Source organism: Triturus cristatus, chromosome 3_2 (genome assembly GCF_964204655.1).
Source record: "Triturus cristatus chromosome 3_2, aTriCri1.1, whole genome shotgun sequence".
Classification (NCBI taxonomy): domain Eukaryota; kingdom Metazoa; phylum Chordata; class Amphibia; order Caudata; family Salamandridae; genus Triturus; species Triturus cristatus.
In genome coordinates this window covers 1,134,969,859-1,134,983,956 of record NC_140584.1, presented here as the reverse complement: position 1 = coordinate 1,134,983,956, position 14,098 = coordinate 1,134,969,859, and the positions used below count along the sequence as shown (strand labels likewise).

Genomic DNA, 14,098 nt, shown 5'->3' with positions numbered 1-14,098 from the left:
GATGTTCTATAGCAACAGCCAGTTGGATATAGTGCGCAGAGGTCAAGTCGAAATACTGGATATATTTCTTATTCTGTCCTTGGGTACAACAAACCAGCAGCACAGAGCTACTAACCTGAGCCAGCGAGGCCACCGTTCCCGCCTCCTTGCACACCATAGTGATCCATCACGCTTAAAGCCACGCTCTGCTCCATCCTCAAGTCACTGTCAGTGTTCACTCTGGGATACCCTGTGGGAGAAGCAGAACAGACACTCTCAAATGCAAAGCACTGGTTTCAGATATAGTAAAAAAAGAGGTTAGATGTGAATGAATGGAAAACATGCTCCTCGAACTACATTGGAATTGTTACAACGTTTTTATCGAATTTTAAAATTGGTTTGTTTGTTTTATCGAAACTTATTGAGGGAATGTCTTTTTTTCTCGAAAAAAGCTATTTTTATTCCGTTTCAAACTATTTTTTACTGGAGCATGTGAAGCAGCAGTTTAGAATGTGGATCTTTGGTCAGAGCTAATGTCATTCTAACAGTAAGCCAGCAGAGGGAGCAGCATCACAAGACTTCTGTTCACTCCCTCAGTCACACAAAAGGTAAAGTTAAGAATTTGCTGACACAAATCTGCCCTAAATGTAGTGTTCCTTTTCCTTGCATTAAACAGAATATACCCAAATATCTTTTGTGTTCTATTCCAGTGCCTACAACTCTGAAAAGAAATGGAAGTAAAATATATTAACTCCCAGCCTGGTAGACTGTTAACAACAGTACATCTACAGCAGATGGAGAAGTTACAAAGAGAAAGCTGTTTGGAAATGCACAAAAAATTAAAGGGCAAACTGTCGGGGACGTACATGCACAGTCTTCTAAAATTCCGGGCGCTGCATATGAACTTTAACCTTTGTGCTGGTTTTACAATAAGTTCTTCCTCAATTCTATTTCTAGTGCCATTATTTAAAAACACAAATTTTACTATTGCTTCCTTGCTAAAAGTTCAATAAATCACAAATGACACTAAGTAAGTTTGTACTGTAGTTTCGATTAGACTTTCATTTAAATGCACCTTTACATTTTCGATTTAACTGCGTTTCCATTGATTTCCGATGTTTTGGAGTTTCGTTATGAGATGACTTTCCTTAAATAGGGTTTTCCATGACTTTGTTTCCTCCAATATGTTTTCGTTTTTCTATGAATTCACCCACTACCAAAACAAGCATTTACAATGCAATGGTCTCGGCATTGGTAAAGTTAGAGCTATTGGCATTGCTCATGACATTAGGGAAGTGACGTCACGAAAGGTGGCTTGCACTATCAGTTTCATTGCCTCCCCTCGCTCACCCCGTTAGATGCGATTGCATCAGAGAAGCCAGCGTGTGAGCAGCGTTCTGAATGAGCTCCGATCTCGCCCCAGAGAGGCCAAAGAGTGAATGTGTGGCTCCATTTGCTCCAGTTATCGAGCTCCCGGTAAATTAAGTGGGGGGACGCCGTCCACCCGCGTGATAGTGGTACCCCGACTCGAGCCCTGGGTGGCGCTATATGTAAAGATACATTAAAGGGCACACTGACTTCTCGGAAAGGGCAGGTAGCCAAATGTAATTAAACTGAATCTGAAATACAATTAATACACTTGACTGCATCGAGAGTTAATGGATGCAATTGGTTGCTAACCACCGCAATGTTTCAATTTTAGTTTACTGAGGTTCACTTTAATCAAACGTTAGATTAATTAAGCAGCGCCCACACAAAACGCTCCTCAGTCCAGTGCTCACAGTGAGGCATTGGTTTTTGATATTACTTCTTACATACGCTTCGCGCCAGACTTCTGAGGATTCTAAGTGGTGCAAACAAACGATGCTGACATTACTCGAGGTTGCTACTACTGCTAACATTATAAATTGTTTGTGAATGCAGTTTTGAATAGGGTCTGGTGAACGTTCATAGTTTTATTTTTTAAAGTCTGTGTATTTTGAATATGCCTCGTCTTCCCAATGTATAGATGTATGGTAAATAGCTATTAATATCACATAATACGCCACATGTTTGCATTACATCAAACAACATGACTCGTAGTTTGCCGTTTGCCTTGTTGAACAATTTGCCCTTCATATTTCACAACATTTACACAACATTTAGGTACATAATCACCCCGCCCCCGCGTAATCCTGGGCATGATTCATTCCCAGTGACATGACTCAATCCTTGAGAGAGGGGCCCTGCACACGTGTTTCCCCATCCTCAACCCCCAGCACCTCGGTGAGGTCTCCAGGATTAATAAATGCATCAGTCAGTCTGATGAAACGTGAGGACATTCAATCCCGTGACTCGTCCGGCCTGGGAAGACGGCGAGCGGCTCTCCGTGCAGGCCGGTTGAATCCGAGCACCTTTCTTGGGGTGTTAACTCATCCTCTTTCCGTATCGGGGTTAGCCCAGTCCGGGCGGGTCTCTCGAGAGGCCTCTGGTCCAGTCCGTGAGACTGGGTTCAAGTCGTGACTGAGGTGTCCCATCTGAGGCGGCCCGGACTGAGGCACGCGGACCTTTCATGGAATGGATCCATTCGGGCACCGTTGGGATTGGCGGCCGCTGGCTCAGCAAGGATGCCGTGGGCTTTAATGCAACTAAATATGTCCTTTCGCCTCTTGGTGGGCCATAAAGGGCAGTCACGAACGGGATGCAGCTGGACATTCACACCCGCGGGCACTGGCGCCACTGCACCTGCAGCACTAGCGAGTGTTGCACCGCTGATAGGTGCTGCTGACCAACAGCTGTTCTAATGAACAGGCCTATTCATGCGGGAGGGCAGTTCTAGCGCCATCACTAGGGGGCAGCAGAGTGGCCTCGTTAAGCCTCAAGCCAGGAGTTAATCGATGTGCGTAATTACGACAGAAGACTCGACAGTGAATGTATTGAAGTCAGAGCCCGCCCCCCCCACCCCAAGGAGCGTAGCAGGGGGGCCCTAGTGCAAAGGAAAATGACTGAGCCCCCGTTCCGCACTGGTTGCGTAGTAAAACAATCTAATATTCAAGGTACCGTGGTCCCGAGGACCTAGACGCGGTGCCACTGCACCCGCTGCACCATTGATAGTGGCATCCCTTCCCCCTCCGCCCCTCACAAACGACAGTACAGCCAGTGATGGGTGTGTCCCTACCTGTAATGACATTCTGAGGGGGGGGGGGGGGTGCTGAGCTAGCTCACCCCTACGCTAGCACGGGGTGTGAGGAACTCCCTTGTATTCCACAGCAAACGTAGTGAGTATCCTGGTAAGTTAATCACAGGCCGCGATCACACGTGGATTTGTGTAGCACAGATCGACGGCCCTGCTTCCTAATGCCATGAACACAGCAGCAGCTCTTCATGAGAGGGACAGCAGCACACGCCGTCAGAGAGAGCTCGGAGTGCTGGCCAGCTCCCTCCAAGAACGCGCATTTACTCACACGGCCGTTTGTAACCACCATTCACTGTAACATTTCTTTAATTCGAGATCGCAGGCGGGGAGAGCAATGCTGAAATTCGAGCCCAGAGGACACACACGCATCTCAGTAGCCGCGAGCACTTCAGTTAGTGAACTATTGTCGTGAAGCAGTGGGCGTCCTGCCAGAAGGTGTTAGAGATTCAGTTGACAGGGTAGAGGGCCTGGAATGAAAACGAAAACGAAAGAAGCGAGGAGCAGTAAAGAACAAGGCGGGGAGAGTATGTGGCGCTACGGCTAGAGTTCGAGTCTCGGCGTCGGCTCGACCCCTTGATTCTCGGCAGATCACTTAATCCCACCCCGTGCCTAAAAAAGAACAAGCACACCACCGCCTTTCTCCGAGGCAAAGCAGAAATGCCTCGGAGAAAGGCAACGGCGGATTCGGATTCGGGGGCGTGTTTTTCTTTTTCTCTCCGCTATCCATTGGCTGGAGGAGATAATGAGAAAAGTAGCAAAAAACACGCCCCCGAATCCGAAAAGGACGGGGCCTGTTCGGAGAGACAATCCTCTTCTCCAATGGCTGGCCAGCATTCAAGAGGCCAGCCAATGGAGAAGAGGAGAGAAGAGGGGCGGGTTCAAGCCCCTCTTCTCCAAAACATTAAATCTCCGGACTTCCGGTTCTGCCTACGGCAGACCGGATGGTCCCTCGACCTAAAAATGTTATGTCCCTACATAAAGGAGGCCTGGTTCTAGGTGAATCCAGTACACCAGTGCTGCACTTTGCTAACCAACTGGAACTGTGGTACAAAGATCTGCCCTAGGGAACTGTCCCACACACATAGCATTTGGAGGCTTAAGTACTGAGGATCGGTCACTAATGTTCCTCAGTTGAGGCCCAGTGAGTGTCTGTTTTTTTTCAACTTCCAACAGCAGGGCACAGTACAACTGGGTAGGTATAAAGTCTTTCCACCCTCTCCTCTTAAGCGATGATCCCCAATTTCGGTTCAGTTGGTACTTGCTATTACTGTTTGCAACACATACAGCAAGTCATGCTTATTTGAAGTCTGGTGGAATGCCAAACATATGGCTCTATAAAAGGCATAGAGTAAAGAATATACAAATATTAGATGCATAGCAGATAACATTTAATATTTTTTAATGTTGGAAGCAAATATCTCCCAGCTTACCAACATACTGGGCTGGGCCTTCAGAAACCAGGAGCAGTTGGAATGTGTGTGGAAAGTGTTACTTAAAGAGACAAAGTGCACAAATCCCAAAGTGAAACAGTGACAACCATAAAGCATACGGCAGTCACATGAACAAAGGCTTGCTGTCAGCATAAGAAATACTAGTAGCATAAAAGCATACTAGTAACATGATTTCGTTTTGATGATGTTTTGGAAGCTCCTGAATTATTTTCAAAACACGTGTTTTATGAAAATGCTTCTGATGTGTTCTATGGTTTGCTAAGCAAAAGTGTGTATATCTACCACCTGCACTACTGTCACTCTTGAGTCCCTGTAATTCCCTGTCAGGCCATCTCAAGATGTTACTGACACGCGAGGGTTAATTCCATGAAGGCTTTTGAGGGATGGGGTGTATTATGTTAAACAAGGTCTATTACATTTGACTTCATTTGAGAACATGAGGATAAATAGGGTTGGCACAATAGGCCATTTCCGGAAACTGTAGTGGCCGTCTCATCCTCAAAGAAGCTACTGTCTCGCTATAGCAGCTGTTTGGCTGCAGATGAAAAGCTATGCAGACTAGTTGTGAACCAAAGAGGTGCTGACACATGGAACCTACAGGGTGTGAGCAAGCAATGGCTAAAGTTTCAAATTAAAAGAAGCATGATTGCGCAATCCAGAATTCTCAGCAAAAAACAGAAAAACAATTGGTATCACGTGTAACTAAGCACCCAAAAGAATGGTTGTCATTAATTGAGGCATGAATTGAATTTGAATTTAAAAGTATTTGTTGAGCGCTCGTACACCAGGCGGTTTCATGGCGCTTTTGAGGAGAGTGGTTCCTGAGTGGGGGGGTGGAGCAGTTTAGATTTTAAAAGCTTGTGCAAACAAATAGGTTTTCAGGGTGCTACGGAACTCCAGGTAGGATGATGTTGATCTCGTTTGGAAAGGTAGGGAATTCCAAAAATACGGAGCAAGGACAGAGAACTTCGAGCCACCCGTTCTGCTCTTCTTGAACCTGGGCACCATCAGGAGGGACTGAGAGGAAGATCGCAGTTGTCTGCTGGGGATATAGGGTACAATTTTAGACATGATGAAAGATGGGGCTGTTCCCGTGAGCTTTCTCAAAGACCTATTGTTTTCATAAAGCACAGAGTGAGCTTTGGGTCAGGCCTCTTCATACATTGGAAGAGGTGTGGCGCCGCGGCCAGGGCGACTGACGCCAGAATCTGGGGATCACGGTTCGATTCCCGGCGCCGGTGACAGATCAGCCCAGCACCATGTGACTCCCGACGGCCCCCAGCACCTAGAGACTCTTACGGGTGATTGTTCGCGCTTTACAAATGTGGATTATTATTATTATTATTATTATTATACATTCGCTTGTTTAGGACTTACCACTTCAGCCATTGCTTTGAGGACTGGCAATCACATCTTAAATCAACCCAATCACATCTCAGATCATCCCAGAGGAGTGTACATCTCCCACCTCATGCTACTGGCTATCTATGGAATTATTAGGCCAACTCCTCTCCTACCATTCATTGGCAAGATCATTAAAGAAGCAGTTTATATTCAGCTTCAATATCGCAATCATGCTCGCCGTGTCATGCACGGCTACCAGTCTGGCTTTGTTTATCACTTCAGCACAGAGACCACTCGCTATCTTCCCAGGTCTCGAGACATCTACTTGTCCGGTTGCTATAACGAGCCAGATTTCATCAGAGCGAGCTATATTTAGGGCCTACTCGCCCATTCTGGCGAGCGGACAAATAGCAACTGTTTTGTCCACTCACAAAGTTAATGAGCAACAATGATGCCTTTAAATCTGTTTTTGTATCATGTCACATAAGATGTGCATTCAGGGATAGAAGTCAAAATTCAGTTTGTCTTCCTACTCTTACTTTTTTTCCTTCGGCCCTGAAGTTAGAGCGTTTCGTATAGTGAACTGTGAAACAATCGTGCTGTGCAAAGCATGCAAAATTAAAGGTTGAAAGATGTCGCTTTTTTCCTAACACAACGTTAAAATAGCTAATAAGTGAACTGCACAAACATTTCAAAATATATTTCAGTAATTATGAAAGCACAGTTTGTATTTGTGTGGTGAAAAACGATTTTTATAGTAGGATAACAAATCCGAACACTTTGCTGAACCTCAATTTCAGAACATTGGTTGTAAGCTAAATAGTTTTATCAGTAAAACCGCATGTTAGTGGGGAAGTTTGTGGCCATTTCAATGGAAAATGTGCTGCCTGTAAATGACAGTGCACTACCACATCATGCTTTACTAATATATTGAAGTTTAACCCAACCAAAAAAGAATTCCTACTAATTGCCAATATAAGTAACAATACAAACCTGGCTAAATGAAATGAACCTGGTTAGCTTTGAACACCAAAATTCACACAATTCCAGGTTACCTAGATTCGCCCTGTACATCAACCTCATCCTCAAGGAACACACTGCAAAAAAACAAAGAAGGCCTGCTACCAGCTCTCTCGACTATAAAAAGTTTCTTCCAGAATGCGACGCATGTACATGGTGGAAAAGCCCTGCTCCACTGCTGTCCAGACTTCATACTTGCGCCCCTAATACATCACTCTTATTCTGATTAAACTCCTTTGACGCATCTTCCCAGACCGCACCATCGTAAAAACCAGCTGCATAATGTTGGGGAGTAGGATCTGCTTCTTATAGTTACCCCCACTTTTTGCTGATGTTTTACTTTTTTCGACTTAGTCTGGCTGGGATCCTGCTATCCAGGAACCCAGCCTAGCTGCTTTCTCTCTAAATTGATTGCATGCACTTTAGGTGCACTTCAGATTGCATTCGGGGTACCCCTATAAGTCCCTAGTATATGGTATACTATGTAACTAGGGCATAGGTACCCAAGAGGCCTCTCAGGGGCTGCAGCATGTATTATGCCACCCCTGGGAGACCATTTTAAATGACAAAACAGGTCTGCTACAGCAGCCTGTGTAAGGTGGTCCATGCACCCCTTACTTAGATATTGGTTCACTATATCTTTCCATATCACTGCACATATAAACCTATCAGTCACCCCTAGGACAGGCCTTATCAGTCCTGAAGGCAGGGTGCTGGGTTTTATGTGAGAGGGTGCATCTGCATGAGCAGAGCCCCTCTGCAGCCTTTGGCACCTCAGGGTTGTTTGGATTGGTACAAGGTGCCCACTTTAATTAGTCAATAGCATATACTAGGCCAACTTCTCACATTGGTGGCAGCGGTGGGATTCAAGCTTGCTATTGCTTTACCAGATAATCTCATTGAGTGACTAACTGAAAACCACTATAGGTACATATAATCAAGACTAGAATAAAGTAAGTTCTACTGAACTTAGAGTTAGGTAAGTCAAGGGTCTAGCATACCCTTTCTCCAACTCAAGAGAGTTTAGTAGTTCCCACTAGGATAGGTAGGTCCAACACCTCACAACACTAGTATGTCTTCAAGAGCAGAAGCCAGTGGCTCCTTGCTGAATAAGTATGACCATCTCTAATTTCAGGAATTGAGAAATGTGTGTGCATCAAGAAAATTGAAGACAGGGAAAAACCCTAGAACTCAACGCCTCCTAGAGGCTCTGCTTTTAGATGACCTCAGAAAGACCCTAGGTGCTGATGAGGCAGGCAGGTTGGGTGGGGCAGCAGACGAGGAAAGGCCAGGAAGTGAAAACATCCTGGACCTAGACTCTGATGCTGACCAGGAGGATCAAGATGATTCTACCCTGGACAATCCAATTCTTCCTGAAGGTGAGGGAGAAGGTCTCAGTGGCCCCCTCTTTACCCCACCTGGAAGGGTTAACAGTGTACCAAGAAGGTCCAGATCTCCTTCTCAGGAATCTACTCATTCTGGTACTTCTGTAGGGACCTCTGTTTCTCATAGGACTACTACCTCTTATAAAAGGGAGTCCTCTTATGAGAGGAGGTGCCAACTGCTTGACTTAGCGAAGCTCAGACTCAAGAGAGAGCAAGTGGCCCTAAATAAGGAATCACTGGAGCCTCAGAAAGCTTCTCAAAGGTTGGGACTAGAGCCCCATGGTGACAGCAACAGTGTCCCTAGAGCCGGAGAACATACTCATGACCATAGGAACCTGAACAAGATTGTCCCTCCCTACCAGAGTGGGGATGGCATCCACAAATGGATAACTGCACTGGAGAGGGCCTGTAAAGTACAGAGGGTCCTTCAGGAGCAGTGGGCAGCAATCTTGTGGCTCTCCTTTGCAGACAAAGGTAGAGACAAGCGCCTCACTTTTAGAGAAGAGGATGCTGATAATTACAAAGTCTTGAAGAGTGCTCTGATTGATGGGTTTGGCTTAACCACTGAACAATACAGGATTAAGTTCAGAGACACCCAAAAGGCACAGACACAAGACTGAGTTGACTTTGTAGATTGTGCTACTAAGGCTCTGGAAGGCTGGTTACTTGGCAGTAAAGTGTGTGATTTTAAAGGATTGTACAATTTAATTATGAGGGAGCAGATCCTTAATAATTGTCAAAATCAGTTGTTGCATCAGTACTGGGTGGACTCTGATCTGACCTCTCCCCAAGAATTGGGCCAGAAGGCAGACAAATGGGTCAGAACCAGGGTGAGGCAGAAGGTTCAGAACCAAGGTGGTGACTCCAAGAAGCAGGATTCTAAAAACTCTGAAAAGGGTGGTGAGCAGGGTAAAGACCAGAAGTCTTCTCAAGGGCCCCAAAAATCTACATCTGGTGGGAGTCACAATCCAACAAGGGAAAAGGCAAGAAGAAACCTTGGTGTCAAATCTGTAAACAGAAGACCCATTGGACAAGTGGTTGTACCAAGTTCAAGGACTCAACTCAAGCCACTATTGCCCCTAAGGCAACTGTTCCCCCTAGTTCAGCTCCAAGTGGTGGTGTTAATACTCAGAATAAGGGTGTAGTAGGGTTAACCCTGGGATCCGAGATGGACTCTGGCCTAGACCGAGTTCCTACTCAGGCTGTACTGATCTGTGATGGAGGCATGGATATGGCCTCCTTATTTGTCAGTCCCAGTAATATGGGCAAATACAGACAGGAACCTTTGATAAATGGAAAAGAGGTCTTGGCATTCAGGGACACTGGAGCAAGTGTCACAATGGTGACAAAGAATCTTGTGGCTCCTGAGCAAATCATACATGGTGAGATGTACCAAGTGACCAATGCTAGCAATGTCAGGACAGACCATTCCTTGGCAGTTGTTAATTTCACCTGGGGAGGGGTAACTGGCCCTAAGAAGGTTGTGGTAAGGGCAGACCTCCCTGTTGAATGCTTGCTTGGCAATGATTTAGAAACTTCAGCTTGGGCTGAAGCCGAGCTCAGGACTCATGCAGAAATGTTTGCTATGATCAGGTCACAGGCAAAAATGTCTAACACTGAACAGGCCCTGGATCCTAGAAGAACGAACCAGGCGCCTTCCAAGAAAAGGAGCAATAGGGGTAAAGGAATGTCTTCCCCCCTGACTCAGAAAGTAGATCAGTCTCTTGAGGGAGATGATCTCAGTCCTGAAGAAGGAACTGTCCCAGATGAGCTTGAACCTGATCAGGTTGAGTTCTTGGCGACGGGGGACCTTCCAGGGCAGATCTGAGCCAGGAGCAGCTGAGCTGCCCTTCTCTTGAACCCCTCAGCTGCTGACAATGAGGCTGCTGGGAGTGCTAGTAGATCCCATAGGATCTATTGGGATGATGGACTACTGTTCTCAGAGTGTAGAGACCACAAGCCTGGTGCCACCAGGAGGTTGGTTATACCTCTGAAGTTTAGGGGCTTCCTATTTACCCTAGCACGTGACATCCCTTTAGCAGGTCACCGAGGCCAAAACAAGACTTGGGACAGGATTGTCCCTCACTTTCATTGGCCTCACATGCCTGAAGACACCAAGGAGTTTTGTTGCTCCTGTGTCACCTGTCAAGCCAGTGGTAAGGCAGGTGGTACAACAAATGCCCCCCTGATACCACTACCTGTGGTGGGGGTTCCCTTTGAGAGGGTTGGGATTGATATAGTTGGTCCCATGGATCCTCAAACAGCATCTGGGCACAGATTTATACTGGTGGTGGTTGACTATTCCACTAAGTATCCAGAAGCTATTCCCCTTAGGACCACCACAGCACCTGTGGTGGCAAGAGCCCTCCTGGGAATATTTTCCAGACTGGGTTTCTCTAAGGAGGTAGAATCAGACAGAGATGCAAACTTCATGTCTAGTTACTTGACTGCTATGTGGAAGGAGTGTGGAGTGAATTACAAATTCACCACCCCTTATCACCCACAATGCAATGGGTTAGTTGAAAGGTTCAACAAAAGCCTAAAGGGCATGATTAAAGGTCTCCCAGCAAAGCTTGGGCGCAGATGGGACATACTTTTGCCCGGCCTTCTCTTTGCCTACAGAGAGGTTCCACAGAAGGGGGTTGGTTACAACCCATTTGAACTTCTGTTTGGACATCCAGTTAGGGGTCCATTGTGTCTAGTGAAGGAGGGATGGGAGTTACCTCTCAAACTCCCTAAACAGGATATTGTGGACTATGTACTTGGTCTCCGCTCCAGAATGGCTGAATACATGAAGAAGGCAAATAAAAACCTTGAGGCTAGCCAAGAATTGCAAAAGGCCTGGTGTGACCAAAAGGCGGTGCTGACTGTTTACCAGCCAGGGCAGAAAGTATGGGTGTTGGAGCCTGTGGCCCCAGCAGCAAGTGGAGTGGCCCCCATACCATCATTGAGCAAAAGGGAGCGGTTACCTACCTGGTGGACCTTGGTACTCCCAGGAGCCCCCATAGGGTGCTCCATGTCAACAGGCTCAAACCATATGTTGACAGGGCTGACATGGGCTTGCTCAGGGCTACTGATAAGGGACAGGAGGAAGAGAGTGATCCACTCCCTGACCTGCTCTCAGAGAACCCCGATGATGGTTCAGTAGATGGTGTAGCCTTGGCAGGCAGCCTCACTTTCCAGCAACAAACTGATTGCAGAAAAGTTCTCAATCTGTTTAGACATATGTTTTCACTGACTCCAAGTCAGACTACGTGGTGCACTCATGAAGTGGGCACTGGGGACAGTCTGCCTGTTAAAAATAAGATTTACAGGACACCTAACCATGTCAGGGACTGCATCAGCGCTGAAGTCCAGAAGATGTTGGAATTGGGAGTTATTGAACCCTCAGATAGCCCTTGAGCTAGTCCAGTAGTCTTACTGCCTAAACCTCACACCAAAGATGGCGAGAGAGAGGAGGCTTTGTGTAGACTACAGAGGTCTCAATGCAGTCACTAGGACTGATGCCCATCCAATCCCTAGGGCAGATGAGCTAAAAGACACTTTGGCCTCAGCCAAGTTTCTGAGAACATTTGACCTAACAGCTGGCTACTGGCAGATCAGACTAGCTGATGATGCAAAGCCCTATGACAGCATGTTCTACCCCTAGTGGGCGCTACCAATTTGTGGTGATGCCCTTTGGTTTGAAAAATGCACCTACCACTTTTCAAAGGTTGGTGAACAAAGTCCTTACCGGTCTGGAAGCCTATAGTGCAGCATATCTAGATGATATTGCTGTCTTTAGCTCCACCTGGGAGGATCACCTGGTCCACATAAGAAATGTTTTGGAGGCCCTGCAAAAAGCAGGCCTAACTATCAAGGCTACTAAGTGCCAGATAGGGCAGAGGCAGGTTGTGTACCTGGGCCACCTTGTGGGTGGAGGCCAGGTACAACCATTGCAGAGCAAAATCCAGACCATCATGGACTGGGTTGCTCCAACCGCCCAGACTCAGGTCAGAGCTTTCTTGGGCCTGACTGGGTACTATAGAAGATTTTTCAAAGGTTATGGATCCATAGTGACCCCTTTGAATGACTTAACTTCTAAGAAAATGCCAAAGAAAGTTCGGTGGACTGTCAGCTGTCAAAAGACATTTGATGACCTGAAGCAGGCCATATGCACTGCTCCCATTATGCAAAGTACTAACTACTCCAAATAATTCATTGTCCAAACAGATGCATCTGAGTTTGGGGTAGGGGCTGTGTTGTCACAATTGAATGATGAAGGTCAGGATCAGCCAGTAGCTTTTATTAGCAGAAGGCTGACCCCCAGAGAGAAACGTTGGTCAGTCATTGAGAGGGAGGCCTTTGCTCTGGTTTGGGCACTGAAGAAGCTGAGGCCATACTTGTTTGGCACTCACTTCATTGTTCAGACAGACCATAAGCCCCTCTTATGGCTAAAACAGATGAAGGGTGAAAACCGCAAACTTTTGAGGTGGTCCATTTCCCTACAGGGGATGGACTATACAGTGAAACAAAGACCTGGGAGTAACCATGCCAATGCAGATGGACTCTCCAGATATTTCCATTTAGAACATGAAGACTCAACTGGTCAAGGTTAGTTTAATGTGCTTACGTTTGGGGGGAGGGGGGTTGTGTATGAGAGTAGGATCTGCTTCTTACAGTTACCCCCACTTTTTGTTTTGCTGATGTTTCACTGTTTTCGACTTAGTCTGGCTGGGGTCCTGCTAGCCAGGACCCCAGACTAGCGGCTTTCTCTCTAAATGGATTGCATGTACTTTAGGTACACTTCAGATTGGATTCTGGGATACCCTTATAAGTCCCTAGTATATGGTATACTATGCACCTAGGGCATAGGTACCCCAGAGGGCTCTCAGGGGCTGCAGCATGTATTATCCCACCCCTGGGAGACCATTCAAAATGACACAACAGGTCTGCTACAGCAGCCTGTGTAAGGTGGTGCATGCACCCCTTACTTAGATATAGGTTCACTATATCTATCCATATCACTGCACATATACACCTATCAGTCCCCCCTATGGCAGGCCTTATCAATCCTGAAGGCAGGGTACTGGGTTTTATGTGAGAGGGTGCACCTGCATGAGCAGAGCCCCTCTGCAGCCTTCCGAACCTCTATTACGGGGTTGTTTGTGATGCAGCCAAACCATATACTCTTAAGTGCATTATAACCTTGCGGTAAATGCTAACTTTAAAACGACTGCATGGAAACATGTCGTGTTTGGGGTCAAACACCTTGGAATCATACCTCCACACCAGTAACTGGTGTGGAGGTATGATTCCACCCTACTAGAGGGAGAAATATGACAGCACTGGTACACCCAGTACCAGCTTTGCGAGCCCTGGCATCACAAAATGGATGCTGCCAGCCACAGACACGAGTCTGCCTTCCTGCTGCTGGATGAAACTCCGGCAGGGGACGGCTGGACAATAGGTTTCCTGTCACACCTCTTCCCAGACAAGCTTTAGTTTATTGGGGCTGGGTGGGTGCACTCTGAGAGTGCTTTGATGTCTGCACTGGGGGCACATTTGGTGTCCCTGTGCATAGTCCAGCTCAAACCGGTAGCAGCGGCTTTCAGCCCCTGCTCTGCCGCAAAACTGGACAAAGGACATGGGTGTAGCACCCCTCTTTCCTGGCCCTCCCATAGGTGGGTCCCCAGAGTTTGTCCCACTTCTTCCTTGGGTATAAAGCAGGAACCCCTGGCCACAGGACTTTAGATATTAACTGG

At 46.7% G+C, this 14,098-nt stretch overlaps 1 protein-coding gene across 1 annotated transcript in view; it reads right to left on the bottom strand.

Moving 5' to 3' along the window:
- LOC146859258 (uncharacterized) overlaps window positions 1-14,098 on the bottom strand; it is a 400,212-nt gene that overhangs the window by 11,838 nt on the left and 374,276 nt on the right. The window contains exon 28 of the mRNA XM_085647151.1: window positions 116-229. Within this exon, the coding sequence (XP_085503277.1) occupies window positions 116-229 (114 nt within the window). The remainder of the gene's footprint in view (window positions 1-115; window positions 230-14,098) is intronic.